Source organism: Dama dama, chromosome 30 (assembly GCF_033118175.1).
Source record: "Dama dama isolate Ldn47 chromosome 30, ASM3311817v1, whole genome shotgun sequence".
In the NCBI taxonomy this organism is placed as follows: domain Eukaryota; kingdom Metazoa; phylum Chordata; class Mammalia; order Artiodactyla; family Cervidae; genus Dama; species Dama dama.
Window position 1 is genome coordinate 80,867,246 of NC_083710.1, and position 23,116 is coordinate 80,890,361.

General features: G+C 41.5%; 1 protein-coding gene across 1 annotated transcript in view; it reads right to left on the reverse strand.

Annotated features, from left to right (window-relative positions):
• The window catches only part of NALCN (sodium leak channel, non-selective), a 270,853-nt gene that overhangs the window by 172,579 nt on the left and 75,158 nt on the right, over window positions 1-23,116 (reverse strand). Inside the window, exon 11 of the mRNA XM_061133830.1 lies at window positions 7,526-7,657. Coding sequence (XP_060989813.1) covers window positions 7,526-7,657 — 132 coding nt within the window. The remainder of the gene's footprint in view (window positions 1-7,525; window positions 7,658-23,116) is intronic.

The following is a 23,116-nucleotide window of genomic DNA, read 5'->3' on the forward strand; positions in this document are numbered from 1 at the left end:
TGGAGATGGATCATTGAATAGTCAAAAATGTCATTACTGTATTATTTTTCACCTAACAAGATACTGCTCAAATTCTTTAGAAACACATGAAGAAGCTATAGTCAAAAGAAACTTATTTAATTAAAGTTCCCCAAAAGATGAAATTAAACCCAATGATAATATGAAAGGCTGCTGGTAGAATAAGATGAGTTATTTTCATAATTCAGTAATTTCTTGTGATTAATGAGTTGAAACACGGGTGTCAGATTCTGTTGGAACTAAAATAAATGGCTCTTTCATATAATTTCATTTTAACAAATATCTTAAAGCCAAATGTCTTCAGAGGAACATAGAAACCACTTTGCTAGAAAAGATAACTTTCTGTAAGATGGCAAAATGAGTCCATGCTGATGAAAGGCCTTCTGCTTCAAAACACAGAACAATCAGAGAAAAACAGGAAACCAAAGAGACACCCTGGAGTTCTAAATGAGGTAAACCTGTCCCTCCACCAGAAATTAAACAGGGGCATGCTCTTAGAACTTCATTGTTCTCTCTCGCTCTTATCAATTTACAAGTTTCTTAAAAGAGGGATTCTGTTAAAATTTTTAATCTGTGCATAAGGCTGTGCTGATAAACTTCTGTTAAATGTACAATCTGGTGGATATACAGATATATTTACATATTTTTATATAATGAAAAGTAAAAGTGTTAGTCACTCAATTGTGTCCGACTCTTTGAGATCCCATCAACTGCAGCCCATCAGGCTCCTCTGTCCCTGGAATTCTCCAGGCAAGAATACTGGAGTCGGTTGCCATTTCATTCTCCAGGGGATCTTCCTGACTCAGGGATTGAACTTGGGTCTCCTGCTTTGCAGGCAGATTCCTTACCATCTGAGCCACCAGACAAAAGCATTGTTTAAGTACTGTTCAAGTTTTATAATTTATTAATAAAAATAATAAATTTTAATAAATATAAATTATATATTATTAAAATAAATTTAATAAATAAAAATACATTTATACATTGTAAAATATAATTATGTTCATTATATTAATGTATAATAATGTGATTTTATGTATAATAGTAATGACAATGGATTATTTTAGATCAAAATGCAAAATGAAAACTTCCAAAAGAAAGTAAATCTTTACATTGTTATGTTTATGTAGAGCCTCAAAAACAAAGAAAAGTTTCCCTGTTTCTAAACTAATTCTAAATTTAGGTTAATTAAACCAAAGTAACTAAACAAGGCCTCAGCCTTTCAATAGAAGCTAAGCAACTTAATTTATGCTTCAAGACTGTTTTTTAGACTGCAAGTTGACTCTTAATGACTTATTTTGGATTTTCAAAATAATTTTTTCTGGAATATGTTGGAACTCAAGAAATTACTTCTCTGAAAGCTCATGGCCTCTGGTGATCTATTTTAAAAATAAACTTTATAAAATATTACATAATGCTATTTCCTTAAATACTGTATCATTATAGTCCATAAACTTGAATTGCTGTTATTATAGCCATTTTGAGGATTAACAGAGATAATGAATTCCTCTAAAGCACTTGGCAACATAATGCAACTTCTAAAAAAAAAAATGGCAGCTATTATGTTGCTAGTCTTACTATATTTGAATTCAACACACAGGGATGTTAGTTGACATGCTCTGTGTCTCTAGAGGCTTCCCTGGTGGCTCAGATGGTGTTTCTACAGCTTAAACCAAGATCAAGCTCATTGCTTCTTTTCGTAAAGAAAGCTTTGCTGGCACACAACCACTCTGAGGCCACATTCTCTTCTGCATGACAGTAGCAGAGTTGGGTAGCTGAAGCAGGGGACACATGGTCTGAAAAGTCTGAAATGTTTACCATCTGACTCTTTAAGAAAAAAGTCTGTTGACTCTTGGCTTAAGCCCAAACCATCCTTATCAATTTTTTTAAAAAGAGAATATTTTATAAAAAAAATTAAGTGTGATTAAAATGACTTATCCACAGTCATTTGAAACTCACCACTTTGACTTGTATAGAAGTTTCTGATACAAAGAAAAGAGATAATGTGACTGCAATAAAGATCAAGCATGCTTTAGGAAACTCAGATACACCTCATTAATTAAGAGATGTGGAACAAATTCTGAATGTTTCAGTAGTTCAAGAAAAAAGTGATACCTATCTATTTTTTTTAAGTGAACTAAATCTCTACTATGTAGTTGATGAGAACTACATCATTTGGGATGGTTTTGGAAGTAGGCAACAATTAATAGAAAGATAGCATGTGCCATATTTTACTACGCAATCCCACCTGATGCAAAGAGCTGACTCATTGGGAAAGACGCTGCCTGATGCTGGAACAGACTGCAGTTAGGAGGAGCAGAAGATGACAGAGGATGAGATGGCTGGATGGCATCATTGACTCAATGGATATTAGTTTGAGTAAACTCCAGGAGACAGTGAAGGACAGGGAAGCCTGGAATGCTGCAGTCCATGCGGTTGTGAGGAGTCAGACACAACCTAGTGACTGAACAACAACTTCTCTTGTTGATTTTTTAAATTAACAAACAAAAAAATAGTACTATTGGACTTCCTTGGTGGCACAGTTTAAGAATCTTGTTTATCAATGCAGAGGACACAGGTTCGATCCTTGGTCCAGGAAGATCTCACATGCCTCGGGGCAACTAAGCTAGCGCGTCACAACTTCAGAGCTGCAACTACTGAAGCCTGTGTGCCTAGAGCCTGTGCCCTGCAACAAGAGAAGCCACTGCAATGGAAAGAGCCCCCTCACCACAACTAGAGAAAGCCTGCACAGAGCAATGAAAACCCAGTGCAGCCAAAATAAATTTAAAAAAATATATATATTTTAAAATAGTACTATATACAAAAAAGAACAGCAAGGATTTTGTAATTACCACTGGACACTACCTATACCCTTAAATAGTATCAGTGAACTCCACAATATTAGAACATTTGAAATTTTGTTGAAATTTCTTATAGCATGATCATAAATTGGGTCATTTGTAGTGAGGTGGATAAACCTCGAGTCTGTCAAACAGAGTGAAGCAAGTCAGAAATAAGTCAGAAAGAGATAAACAAATATTATATATTAACAGAATAACAGGCAAGTTTGAGCTCAGAGTACAGAATGAAGCAGGGCAAAGGCTAACAGAGTTTTGCCAAGAGAATGCACTGGTCATAGCAAACACCCTCTTCCAACAATACAAGAGAAGATTCTACACATGGACATTACCAGATGGCCAACACCAAAATCAGACTGATTATATTATTTGCAGTCATCAAAAACAAGACCAGGAGCTGACTGTAGCTCAGATCAAGAACTTATTGCAAAATTCAGACTTAAATTGAAGAAAGCAGGGAAAACCACTAGAACATTCAGGTATGATCTAAATCAAATCCCTTATGATTACGCAGTGGAAGTGACAAATAGATTTAAGGGATTAGATTTGGTTGACAGAGTGCCTGAAGAACTATGGACGGAGATTCATGACATTGTACAGGAGGCAAGGATCAAGACCATCCCCAAGGAAAAGAAATGCAAAAAAGGCAAAATGGTTGCCTGAGGAGGCCTTAAAATGGCTGAGACAAGAAGAGCAGCTAAAGGCAAAGGAGAAAAGGAAAGATATTCCCATTTGAATGCAGAGTTCCAAAGAATAGCAAGGAGAGATAAGAAAGCCTTCCTCAGTGATCAATGTAAAGAGATAGATGAAAACAATAGCATGGGAAAGACTAGAGATTTCTTCAAGAAAATTAGAGATACCAAGGGAACATTTCATGCAAAGGTGGGCACAATAAAGGACAGAAATGGTATGGACCCAATAGAAGCAGAAGATATTAAGAAAATGTGGCAAGAATACTCAGAAGAACTATACAAAAAAGATCTTCATGACCCAGATAACCACGATGGTGCGATCACTCAGCTACAGTCAGATATCCTGGAGTCCGAAGTCAAGTGGGCCTTAGGAAGCATCACTATGAACAAAGCTAGTGGAGGTGATGGAATTCCAGCTAAGCTATTTCAAGTCCTAAAGGATTGATGCTGTTAAAGTGATGCACTCAATTTGCCAGTAAACTGGGAAAACTCAGCAGTGGCCACAGGAATGGAAAAGGTCAGTTTTCATTCCAATCCCAAAGAAAGGCAAGGCCAAAGAATGTTCAAACTACCACACAATAGCATTCATCTCACACTAGAAAAGTAATGCTCAAAATTCTCCAAGTGAGGCTTCAACAGTACATGAACCAAGGACTTCCGGATGGAGGTCAAGCTGGATTTAGAAAAGGCAGAGGAAGCAGAGATCAAATTGCCAACATCTGTTGAATCTGAAAAAGCAAGGGAGTTCCAGAAAAACATTTACTTCTGTTTTATTGACTATGCCAAAGCCTTTGACTGTGTGGATCACAACGAACTGTGGAAAATTCTTAAAGAAATGGAAATACCAGACCACCTTACCTGCCTCCTGAGAAATCTGTATTCTGGTCAAGAAGCAACAGTTAGAACCGGACATGGAATAATGGACTGGTTCCAAACTGGGAAAGGAGTATGTCGTCAAGGCTGCATATTGTCACCCTGCTTATTTAACTTATATGTAGAGTACATCATGAGAAATGCTGGACTGGATGAAACACAAGCTGGAATCAAGATTGCAGTGAGAAATATCAATAACCTCAGATATGCAGATAACACCACCCCTTATGGCAGAATGCAAAGAGAAACTAAAGAGCCTCTTGATGAACGTGAAAGAGAAGAGTGAAAAAGCTGGTTTATAAAACCCAACAATCAAAAAACGAAGATCATGGAATCCAGTTCCATCACTTCATGGCAAATAGATGGGGAAACAATGGAAACAGTGACAGATTTTATTTTCTTGGGCTCCAATATCACTGCAGATGGTGACTGCGGCCATGAAATTAAAGGTCGCTTGCTCCTTGGATGAAAAGCTATGACCAACCTAGACAACATATTAAAAAGCAGAGACATTACTTTACTGACAAATGTTTGTCTAGTCAAAGCTATGGTTTTTCCAGTAGTCATGTATGGATGTGAGAGTTGGACCATAAGGACAGATGAGCACCTAAGAATTGATGCTTTTGAAGTGTGGTGTTGGAGAAGACTCTTGAGAGTCCCTTGGACTGCAAGGAGATCAAATCAGTCCATCCTAAAGGAAATCAGTCCTGAATATTCATTGGAAGGACTGAAGCTGAAGCTGAACCTCTAACACTTTGGCCACTTGATGCAAAGAACAAACTCTTTGGAAAAGACCCTGTTGCTGGGAAAGATTGAAGGTAGGAGGAGAAGGGGACGACAGAGGATGAGATGGTTGGATGGCATGATGGACATGAGTCTGAGTAAGCTCCGGAAGTTACTGATGGACAGGGAGGCCTGGCCTGGTACAGTCCATGGGGTTGCAAAGAGTCGGACATGACTCACTAAGTGACTGAACTGAACTGATACATATGGAATCTAGAAAAACGGTATTGATGAATCTATTTGCAGGGCAGGAATGGAGAAGCAGACATAGAAAATGGACTTGTGGACACAGCAGGGGTAGGGCAGGGTGGGATGAATTGAGAGAGTAGCATTGAAACATACATTTATCAATATAAAGTAGATAGCCAGTGTGAAGCTTTTGTATAGCAAGGGAGCTCAGCCCGTGCTCTGTGATGACCTAGCGGGGCGGGATGGAGGAGCAGAGGGAGGCTCAAGAGGGAGGGCATGCATGTGTCCTTATCGCTGGTTCATGCTGTTGTAGAGCAGAAACTAACACAGCATTGTAGAGCAATTATCCCCCCTCTGCTTTTTAATAACGATCCATACCTTCTGTGCTGGATTCACAGCAAAATTATATCCATTTTTCAGGTGTTTGATTGGACATAATTTCTTTGTGAGCCTATGTCATTGATTCTCCATAGCATGAAAACTTGTTACTATTTACTGTCTATATTTCTTGCTTAACTGTAAGCTCCATACACCACAATTCTAAATGGCGCAGTGGTAAAGAAGCTGCCTGCCAGTGCAGGAGTTTGGGTTCAATCCTTGGTCCAGGAAGATCCCCTAGAGAAGAAAATGGCAACCCACTACAGTATTCTTGCCTGGGAAATCCCAAGGACAGCAGAGCCTGGCTGGCTGCAGTCCATGAGATCGCAAAGAGTCAGACATGACTTAGCAACTGAACAACAACAACAAAAATGTTCCATATATGACACAGCTATTAGGCAATGTCACGTCACGGTGACCAAGTTTAATATTAATATTTTCTTACAGGAAATACATCTCCACCAAGGGAGGAATTCATCAGTGACTCCTTAAAAGTTTCCGTAGAAGTTTGTATTCAATAGCTGTATACCATCAGTTCTTTTTCTGAAAAATTGATGTGTGGGTGGATTGACTTTTTGTTAACCAAATCCATTTTTAAATGCACTGGGAGAATTCTGGATATAGAAGAGAACCCAACTCTGAGGCAAATTGATTTTGTATGTGGAAAGTGCTTTTGTAATAAAAATAATCACATTGTGATGTTTCTGCTTTTTAAGTTTTATTTTTCATATATTGGATTTCTCCAAGTGTAGCACAGCTAGACATGTATTTCTCACTTACATGATGAATGGGTTTCTAAAGAGTCATCTGTCAATCAATTTTTCTATAAATACCAAACCCCTGAATTCTAAGATCTGTTATAGACATAATTCTCCACAATAAAAAAGGCAGAGGTCTCTGGAAATCATTAAGAAATATTTAAGCAACAAATGTTAACAAGGTTATCCCGTCAGTAAGAACCGCTACTACAAAACTCTAGTATGGGCTGTAGGAAGCAAGAAGATTCACTATTTTCGTCACTAAACCTACCTATTTCTGACTATAGCTTTAGTGCTGGCTGTAACACCTCAGATTTTTAGAACAGAAATCTTTCTATTTTCCTCCAGTCTCGTCCTTGGTACTGTTGAGCTGAGTTGTTCATTTACAATATTCTGAATCTGTGCTTGCCTACACTTTGGAGGAAACAGACGCACAATATAATGATGGAGAGAAAACAAAGAGGTGGGTAGGGAAATACCTAGATGGCCAGGGTAACACCCGGGCCAAGGGTTGCCTTGGCAACGTGATACACACATAGGACACACAATGTGGGAAGGTCACTCAGGGTGCCAGGAAACAGATCAGGCAACGCGGGGACCAAGGGAGACACCTCACAAGTACACAATGAACCAGCTCCGTGCGTGCTCAGTAGCTTCAGGTGAGTCTGAGTCTTTGCGACCCCAAGGACTGTAGCTTGCCAGACTCCTCTGTCCATGGGATTCTCCAGGCAAGAATACTGGAGTGGGTTTCCATGCCCTCCTCCAGATTTTCCCGACCCAGGGGTCAAACCCGCACCTCCTGCATTGGGGACAGATTCTTAACCCACTGAGCCATCAGGGAAGTCCTGAATAATCTCGGGTCAAAGTCAAATGATGACTGAGCTGAAGTGAACTTTTACACGTTTCTGAAAGTTGCTGTCATGAGCCGAGGTTCGAGGTTGCCTTGAAAAGTGACCTGTGCCCGTGAGCCGCTTACCTCCGCCAGGTAGAACTCATCATACTGCCTCTTGAAGCTTTCTCCTTTGTGATAGTTGCTGGCGGCCACGATCACGTCCACGGTCACCATGCTCAGGATGAACATGTGGAAGACAGACGACCGCATCATTTGCTGAGGAGGCAAAGCAGATGAATTCTTAATGAAGAGACAAACCCACGATTCAACACACCTATGTACTCAGATCTTGCTGGATCTGCAACATCTTTGTTATATGCTGTTGTGAACAGTCTTTCTTTTTAAGAAAAATGTACTTTATTGAAGCGAAGTTGATTTACAGTGTTGTGTAAATTTCAGCTGTCCAGAAAAGTGATTCAGTTATACATATACACAATATACACAGTCTTTTTCAGATTCTTTTCCATTCGGGTTTATCATGGGACATTGAATATTAGTTCCCTGTGCTATATAGGAAGCCCTTGCTGTTTACCCACTCTATATATAATAGTTTGTACGTTTTTAACCCAAACCCCCAATCCCTCTCTCCCCCAGAGCCTCCCTCTGCTTGGCAAACACATGTCCAGAACAACTTTTCTAAGATAACTTGATGACTGTCACTAAATACTGTGAGCAAAGCAATCTTTTATCTGCAGGCAGCTAAAAAGTACCTGGGGAGATAGTTTCAGAAACTTCTGGTTAAAAACTGAAAATACATTTCACTGAACTTGTGTATAACCTATATCTTAATTTTCACTGGCTAGTTAGGAAGCTTTTATCCTTACTGCTGACTCTATGGAGAAATTATTTTTTGGAAAGCTGATACCATATAACAAGTATCACTTTATTCTGCTAAGAGAAAAAGCTACTGTTGATGAAAGCATTTTAGAGATAAACCATAGAACTGGAAAAGCAGGAGAAACCTAAGATCTATTTATTTTTTAATGTATTGCTTCTGTGGATTATTTATTTCTTGAAATTACTATTTTTAATAATTTATTTTCTATGTTTAAAACCACTTTATTAAAGTATGGTTGATATTTAAAAATGTGGTACATATTGAACATGTATAACTCAATGAGCTTGGGGATAAATATACACCCATGAAACTATGACCATCATCAAAGCCATATACATATCCATCACCTCCCAAAGCTTCCTCTTGCCTCCTCTATTAATATTGTTATTATTATTTGTGGTAAGAACACAACATAAGATCTATCCTCCTAGTAAATTTTAAATATACAATAGAGTACATAGCTACAGGTACTATGCCATAGACGTTCATAATTTACTTACCTCATATAACCAGAACTTTGTACTCTCTGCATAAATGTTATTGAAAATTATACTACAACCAATAATAGCTCATGTCTATATTTATAATTATTATGTGCCCAAAGCTGTCATAAGTGCTTTACATAAATGAAGTCATTCAACGTCCTAACAGTTCTAGGAAGTTACGCTAATTTTATAGAGAAGGAAACTGATGCTCAGAGAAGTTAAGTAACTTTCTCACTGTCACACACATACTGAAGACGAAACCACAATTTGGATCCATATCTGGTCCAAGCCTGCTGCCTACCTTGAGGTAAAATAATTAGGTATTTGAAAAACAGTGGCTATTATTATATTAGCTATCATGTACTGAATACTGTAAGTATGTTATTTCTTTTACTTCTTTCATCTCCACCGTAACCCTACATGGTGGGATGTATTACCCGCTTCTTCCACAGAGTTCAGAGAGGTTAAGTCACTTGTCCAAGGTCACACAGCAAGCACACAGCCGCGCCAGACTCTGTACCCACGTCTGTTTAAAGTCCCTTTTAGGAGCTCCTGCCCCACAGTGGGGAGGGGGTAAAAGGAGGGGGTAGAAGCTGAAGACCCTGGGCAGCAGAAGGAGGAGAGGGAAGCTGACCACACAATGCATCACTGAGTCACACCCCTTGGCACCAGCTGCCAACACCCCTGTTTCGGGGCTCACTGGTTCTTATAAACACATGTGGACACCACTTGATCTTGACCTGAGAGTTCTTCAATCTTTGCAACTGCAAGAACCTAACGAAAGCAGAACCCGAGAAGAGGAAAAGGGCGAGAAGGATACCTCTGAGCTTGCCGTCGACTCTCTGCATCCAAATGTGTGCCTTCTTGGGGTTTCAAGGCCCTGTAGTCAGCCACAGCATGGGCTCTGAGCCAAAGTGCGTGGTCCTGAAACTCTACCAGGCACGAGCTCTGTGGCCCTAAGCAAGGTTCTCCAACCTCCCCATGCCTCAGTTTCCCCGTTGGTAAAATGGAGACACGTACCGGCTCCTCCAAAAGTTATTATCACAAACGCATAAATACCTGTCAGCTCTTACAGCGGCACTTGCGTATTATAAATGTTCTATTAAGATGTGCAGTTAAAAAAAAATGTGACCGAGGTATTTTTATGTTCAGCAATGAGAAATAAATTGCCCAAGGTCAAAGAATTAATTACGCTGTATATTTGACTGAGTCCAGAACCAAGTGAGATAAATAAAAGCGATAGTCTAATAACGTGAGAGATGTCACAGCCCCTGCAAAAGCAGGTATTTAGTGAGGTTGCGTGTCACCATGGCTACTGATGCGTTCTTACATCCATTTATTTGCCCTTGACTTTATTTCATGGATAATGCAAAATCAAATTCCAGGGCTGTCAGTCAACATATTTAAATGCACGTCAACTTGCTTGCAGGAACTACTGACCTTCATAACGTTGATAAGCATATCAGCTGGCAAGTTTCTATCCTCATTAGAATTTTTATTTAGTCTTTCTTGCATTGAGAGAGTTAAAATTCCGTAGCTATTATTCCTTTTCTAGACTTTTTTCAAGGTAACGTTCTATTAAAAACATTTCAACTGCTTTCCACTTCATCTGCATGACAGAAAAGCCACAACTTTCTCTTTCTATTCTCCTTAGCTGTGGATTTATGTCTTAAGTAAACTGTTATTACTGAAAGGTCTAAACAAAGCTTTTAGCCATGGCTGTCAAAAAACTTTTAAATTGGTTTTGTAACCGTCACCGCTTCACTTGGGTGCTGTCATCATAATTAGGTTGTTTTTTGTCTGAATGTCTACGTTTCCCTGTTGGTACAGAGTCATTAAAATAATCACTTACAAAGGATTTTGATATGCTATAATCACCATCGTTCAGCTGACTTCTTCCACAGTAATAACTTTCAAATATTAAATAAGAATTAAGGTGATCAGTATGTATGGTAGCCAAATTTAAATAATAAAACCAGGAACTCTCGCCTCAAAGGTAGAGCTAGTTTACATGGGCCCCTTCAACTCAGTCCAACTCAACCAACGTCTGAACGTGGCTGTGGGCTTCCTCAATGTAGAATGGCTGGCAACATTGCACTTAGACTCACACTGACATCTATAGGACAGTTCAAATTTATAACCATCAATTTTTCATTTTGTTATAAAAATTTTGATGTAAAGGAAAATGTTAAAGTTGTCAGTGCCACAAAATATCATATAACTTGGGATTTCATAGTTGTATGATTTAGTATGGATGCAGGATATATAGATGGATAGATATAAACATACATACATATGGATGTACACATGTATGTGTGTATATATATTTTTATATATATGTGTGCGTGTATATGTGTGTGTGTGTGTGTGTGTGTGTGTGTAGGAAATGACAACCCACAACAGGAGTGACTTAAGCATGCACACATATATGTATACATAAGCGTGTTCAGTTGCTTAGTCATGTCCAACTCTCTGCGATTCCATAGACTGTAGTACACCAGGCTCCTCTGTTCATGAGATTCTCCAGGCAAGAATACTGCAGTGGGTTGCTGTGCCCTCCTCCAGGGGATCTTCCTGACCCAGGAATTGAACCTGCACCTCTTACCTCTCCTGAATGGGCAGGCAGGTTCTCTACCACCAACGCCACCTGGGAAGTACACACACACACACACACACACACACACACACATAAAACATCTATATATAGAGAGAGAGATGCTTAATATAAGACTCTTCAGATCCTACATACACATCCTATTTTTTAAAATTCCCTTCAACTGCGATGTCATTTTGATTTATATTTTTAAAACATCAGAAAAGTTTTGCATCTATTTTGAGTCTGGCTTTGATCCAAGAACTACTGATTTCTGTATGTGACAGTTGGAATTACCAAAATACGAAGAAGAGACTGTAACAGAATCATCCCCAAGGCAGCAATGTCAGGAATGCTCAGAAGCCTTGCTACTCAAAGTGTGGTCCCTGGACCAGCAGCTTCCTGGGAGTGTATTAGAAATGCAGCGTCTCGGGCCCCATCCCAGACCTACTGAATCAGAATCTGCATCTTTAGCCATGATTACTGTGGATCCTAAAGTTTGAGAAGGTCTGTTGCAGAGGATACTCCTTGAGTTGCAGATGAAAACCTGGGTGACCTATAAAACTTTTTACAGATTCACAATTTCATGATTCTAAAAGTCAGTAATCATCCAATAAAATATATAGCAAATACTGACTATAATATTATGACCATGTATTAATATATTACCTCATCACAAAAATGTATGCCTACTTCCCCTATCCCCTTCAACTCTGAGATCAAAATCAACTAAACCAGTTTGGCTTCATGAAGACAAAAGTGTGAGTCATGTTTTCAACCATTTGGAGAGGATTATGAAGAGTCAGACATGCTTAGCGACTGAACCACCACATGAAAGAAGGAAATGGTAACCTGCTCCAGTACTCTTGCCTGGAAAATTCCACGGACAGAGGAGCCTGGCAGGCTACAGTCCATGGACTCACAAAGACTCAGACACAACTGAGCAACTAACACTTTCACTTTAATGAAGGCACCAGCACAGACTTATTCTAGGAATGCAGGTGGCTTCTAGAATCTGGAAAAGGCAAGCAATAGTTTTTTTTTTTTTCTTCCCCTAAAATTTTTATAAGTACTAAGCCTTATACCCTGATCTTAGCCTAGGGAAACCATTTTGGACCTCAGACCTGCAGAACCATAAATAATAAATCTGTTTTGCTTGAAATCTCTAAGTTTGTGGAAATTTGTCACAGTAGAACTAGGAAAGTAAACCAAGCCCTGTTCGTGATTGTGACATACACTGCCTCAAATCACCTCCTATGAAACAGGACTGTGGGCGTCTGCCGAGTGCTCCAAAATTCTACCTGATCGAAGGATTCCACCCAAGGCCACTTGCCAGTCAAGGCCTCTGCAAAATGTATTACTGTGGATATAAACTCATGATGCCAAGCAGGGTTTTCATCCTGCTTTGTTTCAGGATGTGGAATGAGACACTGGCTCTGAAGCAATGACAGTGAGTCCAACCTCATGCAGGAGAAGAGAAAAGGTCACTTTTCTTCATATTCATTCTGAGTCCTACTGTGAAGGGAACACTTTCAAATACAGAAGTCTATGCCAAACCTGGCAAGAGATCCTCACTTAATTCACACTGATGCCGACAAAATGGATTCTCAAAATAAGAGCTCATATTTGAGGGCTTGGTTTGTGCCAAGCCTCATTCCAAGCATAATACATGCTGGGGTGAAAATTTCATTTAATCCTCAACAACTCTGTGAAAAACAGTGCATTTGTTATCCCCTCATCTATGGAGAAACAGGTAAGGATGCGTCCATTTCCAAGTTCACAGTCAGAAACTAGTCCCAGGAGAGGCCAAAGCCAATGCTCTCCTGCCTCCTGTCAGGCAGTCAAAATGCAGCGGACTCTATTCATGTATTAAAGGAGAGTGAGAAGTCGCTCCCGTATCCACTGTTTGTGATTTAATAGAGGACGTACGCTTGTGAATCCTGTATCTGAAAGCCAAAGGAAAGCTGTTCCCCACTGGAGGGTCTAAGATCTCCCCATAGGAAAAGAATGTCAAGTTTGAAGGCAGCCTGAGCTGAGATCAAATCTTGACTCTGTGCTGATTTAACCTCTATGTGACTCAGTTTTCTTACAGGTGAAACAGGTGTGATAGCATCCACTTCTCTAGGTTGGAACATGAAATATAAATGATCCACTTCTCTAGGTTGGAACATGAAATATAAACGAGGCTATTTAGCATAGAATCTAAACAGTATAGAGTCTAAACAGCATAGATGCCAGAGCAGACATCTTACACTCCACAACGCTTATTATTATTACTGTATTTGAAAACACTCTAGGTATTTAAAGGTAGATATACAGTCAGTTGCTTATGGGGAAGGTGCATATGTGCTTAGTCGCTCAGTCGTGTCTGACTCTTTGCAACCCCATGGACGGTAGCCTGTCAAGTTCCTCTGTCCATGATATTCTCCAGGCAAGAATACCGAGTGGGTTGCCATGCCCTCCTCCAGGGGATCTTCCCAACCCAGGGACTGAACCTGTGTCTCTCATGTCTTCTGCATTGGCAGGTGGGTACTTCACCACTAGTGCCACCAGGGAAGCCCTATGGGGAAGGTAAGAAGATATAAGAGGAGAAATCAAGTGAAAGAGATAACTGATCTTGAGAGGGATCAGGGACATTTATAGATTTTCAAAAAGGTCTTAAGTTGTCTCATTTTTAATGGCATGAATGCTTACGGACTCCATAAGAGTTCTTCCTATTCAGTTGTTCAGTAAGCTTTCTGATAGAAAAGTGCCTTAAAGATTCTGAAGACTGTGTAGGCAAACATCTAACAAATCAAAACTGTGGCCCAGGAGGTCACAATACTACAGCTCAGAACTCAAATCTTCCTTTCGCTTTTAAAGATTCCAAATTTTTAAAAAATATAATTTTATTTATTCATGGCTGTGCTGGGTCATCGTCGTCACTCAGGCTTTTCCCTAGCTGCGGCGAGCAGGAAGTCCTCTTGAGCTGTGATGCTCCGGCTTCTCACTGCAGTGGGAGAAGTGCTCTTACTATAGAGCTCAGGCTCAGTAATCGTGGAACACGGCCTTAGTTGCTCTGCGGCATGTGGGCTCTTCTCTGACCAGGGATTGAACCCGTGTCTCCTGTCTGGCAGGAGGATTCCTTACCACTGAGCCACCAGGGAAGTCCTCAAATCTGTCTTTAAATCACTGCTCGAATGAATAAAATAACCTACCCTGGTAAACAAATTTCATCCACTGAACACTGTCTCAGCCAGCTAATAAAAGCTGTGTTTTAACTAGATTTCAAAATAAACATATTTGGAGAACAATGCAATTACAAGGTGAAATTCTCAGAAACCATCTTGCATATAAGCCATGAGCCTAAGAACAATATCATAATATAAAAGAGCCTAAAATAAATCTCCTGTTTGCAAGTGTTGTGTCTTCCCCTCCCCTTACTTAGAAGACATCTGGATAGTTGTTACTTTTATAATCAGTATAAACAAAATAATTCTGTCCAATACAAAGAATTTGTGTGAAACAGGAAATATCTTTATGCAATGGGCTTCTCAGGTGGCGCAGTGGTAAAGCATGTAGGAGACACAAGTTCAATCCCTGGGTCAGGCAGATCCCCTGGAGAAGGGAGTGGCAACCCACCCAGTATTCTTGCCTGGTGAGTTCCATGGATAGATGAGCCTGGTGGGCTATATGGTTCATGGGGTTGCAAAGAGTTGGATGCAACTGAGCATACACCCATTTTTTATAGCAATACTAAAAACAGAACCAATAGCTATCCTTAGAAACTCTTGCCTTTCCCTTCTACCTGCCCCAGGCATGTCCTTGGAGAATGAGAGGGCAGAAGGAAAACCACAGGTGACCTCCCACGAAGGCACCAAGCATCTACTGCCATGTGGGAGCACTCACAGCGTGGAACTCACAGGTGACCTCCCATGAAGGCACCGAGCATCTCTGGCCATGTGGGAGCACTCACAGCGTGGAACTCACAGGTGACCTCCCATGAAGGCACCGAGCATCTCTGGCCATGTGGGAGCACTCACAGCGTGGAACTCACAGGTGACCTCCCATGAAGGCACCGAGCATCTCTGGCCATGTGGGAGTGCTCACAGCGTGGAAATGAGCCTCTGTCAGCACTTTTTACCTGGGCCTCCCCACTTCAGGGTCCTCTGTTTCTGACCTGTAGTCCAGTAGAAGTGCAATGCCAGAGTGCAGGTGCTAACACGACGTTTCTCACTGCAGCTCCACCGACCAAACAGTTACTGGATAGACTGTGACAAAAGGGGCTTAGTTCAGAATTACAGGGCATTTCCACTTGTCTTCATGAGTACGTCAGTGAAAAGTTGAGGGTCTTACAATGAGGTACCATTACACGCCAGTCAGGATGGCTGCTATCCAAAAGTCTACAAGCAATAAATGCTGGAGAGGGTGTGGAGAAAAGGGAACCTTTTTACACTGTTGGGGGGAATGCAAACTAGTACAGCCGCTATGGAGAACAGTGTGGAGATTTCTTAAAAAACTGGAAATAGAACTGCCATATGACCCAGCAATCCCACTTCTGGGCATACACACTGAGGAAACCAGATCTGAAAGAGACACGTGCACCCCAATGTTCATCACAGCACTGTTTATAATAGCCAGGACATGGAAGCAACCTAGATGCCCATCAGCAGATGAATGGATAAGGAAGCTGTGGTACATATACACCATGGAGTATTACTCAGCCGTTAAAAAGAATTCATTTGAATCAGTTCTAATGAGATGGATGAAACTGGAGCCCATCATACAGAGTGAAGTAAGCCAGAAAGATAAAGAACATTACAGCATACTAACACATATATATGGAATTTAGAAAGATGGTAACAATAACCCTATATGCAAAACAGAAAAAGAGACACAGAAGTACAGAACAGAATTTTGGACTCTGTGGGAGAAGGTGAGGGTGGGATGTTTCGAGAGAACAGCATCGAAACATGTATATTATCTATGGTGAAACAGATCACCAGCCCAGGCTGGATGCATGGGACAAGTGCTCGGGCCTGGTGCACTGGGAAGACCCAGAGGGATCGGGTGGAGAGGGAAGTGGGAGGGGGGATCGGGATGGGGAATACATGTAAATCCATGGCTGATTCATATCAATGTATGACAAAAACCACTACAATATTGTGAAGTAGTTAGCCTCCAACTAATAAAAATAAATGAAAAAAAAAAAAAGTTGAGGGTCTTAACAACAGACACTAGATGGGACACTTAAAACCATGATGGTTTTAAGATCTTCAAAGACACTTTAATTGACATTCCCAAAGCTAATTAAAATGTCTACATACAGAATCACTTGAAATTTATTTTCATATGTTCTTTTTATTTTTAGTTTTCAATAGTGGGCAGGTGAACATAAAACCTTTGTTTTAAATTCAAGAGGGAAATCACAAACTCAGACATGAATTAGGTGTTTTTCTCAAACATACCCAGTGTTATGAAAGACTTAGGTTGTTACATTTGATGAATACAGAAATAAATTAAAAATTTTAAGCTATATAGTATCTTGAAGTGGAAGACTCACTTTGAAAATCTTTGAGTATTTAAGAAATTTGGAGGGTTGGAAAAAACATAGCAGAAACACAACAAGTACAAAATGACTGAAGTTTTTTACATTGTCCAAACCTGTCATCAGCCTTAGGGCAGGGAGAGTCATGCTGCTTTTCTAGACTCTAGGATGGGAGCAATTGTGTTGAACACTGAGAAAATACATGGCAATTTCAAACCCAGGATGACAGTTTAAAGAAACTGCATATTTAACCCCAGAAATCAAGACCTGCAAGAACAAAGTGCCCCTCATTTTTCCAAAGGTGACAATGTCACTAATATTTGACGGAAATTTGTCTTCCAAGACTATCTGTCAGACACTCATATAGGACTTACTTGAACAAGAAGATGAATACATACAATGATACAGGAATTTAGCTTGTGATCATCTGAAACAAATAATTTTAAGATGACCTGAATATTTCTTTCTTCCAATGAGGCTCAAAAATCAAAGACAAAAAAACCACTTAAACACAGTAAGATAGGTGAATAAATTAAAAAATAGCACTCATAATTTCATTTTATTTTTTGTTAGTCTGCTGGTATCTATTCTGAGTATAATTACTGTTTGAAATACATATATATTGAATATATATAGAATGCAATATATATTTAAATATCTATGTACGGAACATTTACAACTGAGGTTGTACACAGGAGAGCCCTCTCCTTAGTTTATTTGGCCATACTGGTTTCAAGACCACAGTAGGTCTTTTTTGATTAAACTATTAGCTACCTTCTTATATCTTGTGCTGTATTGCCATTAGCTATTTTATTCTTCCTGTTCTTAATTCTCATTCTGTGTTATTATATAGTAAATTTTTTCTTCCATTCACCACGCCCACCCCCCCACTCCCCCCAAAACACACAAGAGTTTTCTTCAAGCCAGCTGTTTTATGCCCTGAAAGTGAAAGTCGTTCAGTTGTGTCTGACTCATTGCGACCCCATGGACAATACAGTCCATGGGGTTCTCCAGGCCAGAATACTGGAGCGGGTGCCTTTCCCTTCTCCAGGGGATCTTCCCAACCCAGGGATCAAACCCAGGTCTCCCTCATTGCAGGCAGATTCTTCACCAGCTGAGCCACCAGGGAAGCCTGTTTTCTGCTCTACTGTTAGAAAAATGAGGATGAGGGACTTCCCCGGTGGTCCAGTGATTAAGACTTCACCTTCCAATGGATGGTGTGTAGGTTCCAACCCTGGTCAGGGAACTAAGATCTGACGTAACATGTGGTACAGACAGAAAATGAAATTTAAAAAATGGAATGAAGATGAGCGTGTGCATGTGTTTTGGGAAGGGATCACGGACAGCTGCATACGGGGAGAATAAGAATTTGTGTCTGCTGTGTGTGAGATTGTGTAGTTCTGTACATGAAAGCACACACATGGATACGTCCACATATAACCCCCCTTGCAATATTTGGTCACCGATTATCACGTGAAAGCTAGAGTGGAAACAGCTGGAAGCAGAGAGAAACCGACTGAATATAATCAAGGAGTCAGAGGTCACGGCACCAAGAAAGCTGTGATCTGATTTTCAGGGCAAGGACCTTAGCATGGGATGGAGGGAATGATTCAGAGAAATTCAAGAGACTGAATTAACGACAGACTTGCAAACCGATCAGATTTGGGGAGGACCATGAGCAGTGCATTACAGGTTGGTGTACAGGTTTCTGGAGATGCAGGAAAAGCCTGGTTTCCATGTGGGGGTGGGCGGGGAGGATGGGTGGTGATGTGTCCATGAGAACACCTGGTCACGTGTCTGCTGGACACTGAGATCTACACTTCTAAGAGTCAGAGGGCAGGGCAGGAAGGGAAGGCTGTGACGTCACTGGACTACCTGGGCGCATGGGAGCTGACTTCCTGAACTGAATAGAACACTCAAAGCCAGCAGAGTTAGAAGAGAACTGTACACAAATGATAACAACAGCCACCGCTACGGACTGAGCGACCCACTGCAACCCGCACACCGAGGTAGGTGTTTTATGTGCGCCATTTCTCATTCTTATAAGCCACTGAGAGACGTCACCCATTTTTCAGGTGAGTAAGCTGAGTCTCTGGCAGATTTACCCAATAGTCCGAGCTTCTCCTGGGCCATACTGTTGTGACTGGACCACTCCACCTTCCCACATGGGACTGTAAGGTGGAAGAGGTCTGCTTGCAGATGGAACCTACATTCTCCTGGGCTCAGTCAGTTCTTGGAATTATCTGCCAGTTCATGGGCAGGCTCATCAAGAAGACAGATATTTAAGGAGCACCTAAGGGGTCTTCTAAGGGGTCAAACCAGTCCATCCTAAAGGAAATCAGTCCTGAACATTCATTGGAAGGACTGATGCTGAAGCTGAAACTCCAATATTTTGGCCACCTGATGTGAAGGGCCAACTCATTGGAAAAGACCCTGATACTGGGCAAGACTGAAGGTGGGAGGAGAAGGGGACGACAGAGATGAGATGGTTGGATGGCATCACCGACTCAATGGACATGAGTTTGAGCAAGCTCCAGGAGTTGGTGATGGACAGGGAAGCCTTGTGTCCTGCAGTCCACGGGGTCCCAAAGAGTCAGACACGATTGAGCGACTGAACTGAATGGAAGGGGTCTTCCCTGGTGATCCAATAGTTAGGACTCTGGGCTTCCACTGCCAGGGGCACAGGTTTGATCCCTGGCTGGGGAACTAAGATCCTGCATGCCGCATGGTATGGCCAAAAAAGAAAACAGCATAGCATCCAGGATGTCTCTTTATCTCTTTAAATACACATATCATACAATCTACCCCTCCTCCGATCTTCACCTTCATTGGAAATTTCCTCAAAAAGCATTAAAACATCATATTAACAATTTTGCCGCAATTTGACCTACTTATGGTGAAAGCCTATCATCTCTGTTCTTTACAGAAGTAGGCACATGAGGGGGTGTTACCGGAGAGGAACTGAGCTCGGGCAGGCTAGGTCTCAGGCATACTTTCATTTTCTTGTCACTGACTTTCTTCAAGATAACAGATCACTGGGTGTGTGTTGCAGAAGACTCACAACGGTGCAGCCGCATCTGTCAAACTGTCAGGAGGTGAAAACTCCCACCTGAGAGGCGGGAGAAAAATGGCTAGTCACAGCAGCCGCCTAGGAACGAGGTTCCAATTTAGCTGCGTTCTATTTATCATGCATTAGGGTTACCTCGTCAGGGCGGCCGTGGCTGATGCTAAAATCAAGTTTAAACAGCTAAGTGACTGTTTGATACTCAAAGAGTCCATTATAACTTTTCTGAGACTCACACCGAAAGACACGCTTGAAGAAAATTTCTAAATGGTTTTGGCCACACCACATAAAAGAATTACGTTATTGCCTCAATGCATGCATGCATGCTGTCATTTCTGTTGTGTCCGACTCTTTGTGACCCTATGGACTGTAGACTTCCAGGCTCCTCTGTCCATGGGATTCTCCAGGCAAGAATACTAGAGTGGGTTGCCATGCCCTCCTCCAGGGGATCTTCTGACCCAGGGATTGAACCCTCGTCTCCTGCATTGGCAGGCGGGTTCTTTACCACCGAGTCACCTGGGAAGCCCCAGGAAAGCCCTGTGCTTTGCGTAAATGAACCTGCTGCTTCCATTCAACTCCCATGACCTCCCACCTCTGGCCAATCTCCCTGTTTGGATAAAATTTCTCCCAGCTTCCAACTCCCCTTTGGATGTTTTCTGGTGACTCTCTATTGTTTTTTAAAAAATATTTATTATGTATTAAACTGCACTGGGTCTAAGTTGTGGTATGCTGGATCTAGTTCCCTGACCAGGGATTGAACCTGGGCCCCCTACATTGGAAGAGCAGCGTTTCAGTCACTGGATCCCCTGGGAAGTCCCCAGGTGAGCCTTTGAAACCCTTAACAGGAGGTTACTAAACTCAGTCATAATCTGCCATATTGGGGCAATAAGCATGGGAAAAAAAAAAAAAGGAAGCTAGTCTTTGCAGTGAGAAAATAGAGACAAATGCACTGATAGAAACAGATGAGAAATCATGTAAGCATAGTCCCCCGGCAGGCCTGGTTATACTCACAATAAACGCTCCCTGAGACCATATGGTCTGATCCTTGCAACCAAATAATTCTTGACTAGAACATACATACTCACTGAATTTTTCACCAGCCAAGGAGGACGTATTATCCCCCATGTACCGAAATACGCTCAAGGTCATACACTAAGTAGCATAGTTGAAATATCTCCACCTTCAAAACCTATTCTCCAAGAGGCCACAACGGGGTGGCTTATTCGCCCTCAGGAAAGGTGCATAAGAAAGATGCTATCTTGGGTATTACTTCATAGAACAAAGTAAGGACGTCTGCAGCTGGGAGGCAGGCTGAGAAGTTATGTGAGCGGTCCTGTGCTGGAGACCATCGCAGCACAAATAGAAACAGATTCGCAAATATTTTTTCTCATCATTTGAGGGCTGCTGCTGCTGCTAAGTCACGTCAGTCGTGTCCGACTCTGTACGACGCCACAGACGGCAGCCCACCAGGCTCCGCCGACCCTGGGAATCTCCAGGCAAGAACACTGGAGTGGGTTGCCATTTCCTTCTCCAGTGCATGAAAGTGAAAAGTGAAAGTGAAGTCGCTCAGTCGTGTCTGACTCTTCACGACCCCATGGACTGCAGCCTACCAGGCTCCTCTGTCCATGGGATTTCCCAGGCAAGAGTACTGGAGTGGGGTGCCATTGCCTTCTCCGATTTGAGGGCTACTTTTACTTTTTTGATAGTGTCATGAGTTTTACAGTTTTATTTTTACATTTAGATCTATGATCCACTCTGAATTAATTTTTGTGTATGAGACAGGGGTCCAAATTCATTCTTTCGCATGTGGATATTCAGTTGTCCTAGTACTATTTGTTGAAAAAACTATTTTTTCCCCTATTGAATAGTTTTGGTACCCTGTCAAACATCAACTGACATGTATATGATTATACAACTCTCTGAATGTACTAAAGGTCACTGAATCAAGCATTTTAAATTGGTGAATTTTATAGCTATCCGAATCATATCTCAACTTTTAAAAAAAGGTCAGTTGTAAAAATAAATTCTATTCAACATTAATAAAAACTAAAAGAGCAAAAAATTAAAAATTAAAGGAAATCAGGAATGGGGTTTGGCTTAATCACGTTCCCCGTCACTTCCAGCCATCTTGTTCCCATAATCAGGAGCTAAGGCGGGAAGAGGGGTCACCCCAGACAACGAGCCTCTCAGCAGAGCACAGGGAAGTGGGGAAAGACAGACAGAAAGACATTCCAGGCAGGGTGGAGTGGGGGGGAGGGGGGGCAGTGAGTGAGGGGGTGGTTCAGATGAAAAATTTCCTGTTTCCTAGTTTTAGACGGCATCAGTCATTAGTAAAAGCCGAGTGAGTATTTCACGACCATTCAATACTTGTTCTTGACTTATTTTTCTTTCTCCTTAATAAGTGAGTTAAGAATTCATTCATTTTTCACCCAGAAGTAGAAGTGTGCTCTCTCTCTTTAGCCACAGTCTCATCATGCCCGATACAAACAGGTGACCTCTTGGCCAACATGCTTTTCACCCATGTTCTTTCAAATCTGCTCCTCCTGGACCAAACATGGGACCTGATCAGGACCCAGTGTGGGATGCTGAGCTGAAGCGAGCCTCATCCTAAACTGTCTGGCTTCATTCTCCATTGTGTCAAACCACATGTATCATCATTGATACAACTTACCAGGCGTGCCACAACAGCCACCACTCAGGGCTGTCTCCTGTCTCCCCGATGCCACACCCATGCCTGGCTAGTCTGAGGTCCGTCCCCTCCTCCACCGACGTTCCTTTCCCACCACACCTCCTTGCCCGCTAACTCTTGCCAGCTCAAATCTTCACAGTAGAGAGGCTGGGCTTCCCAATTCCAGACGGCAGCCTTGAGGCATCCATTAACACACACTGACTAGACTTTTAAGCAATGCCTCTGGGGCACAGAAGACGCTGATTTGGCACTCCTAGCAGGCTGATCGCTTATTTCTGTTACAAATTAGTGTTTTCCTTAGCACCTTTTTCTTAGCTGGAGAGAGCATGGGACAGGGAACCAGAAGGCCAGGCATGAGACCTGGTGTCTCCGTGTTGGTTGAGGTCAGGGGACTTCCTCGTCTATAGGGGCCAGTAGGCGATGTCCATCTTTCCACAGCACAGGGCTGTACTGGGCCTCACCATCAGTCATTCCCTGCC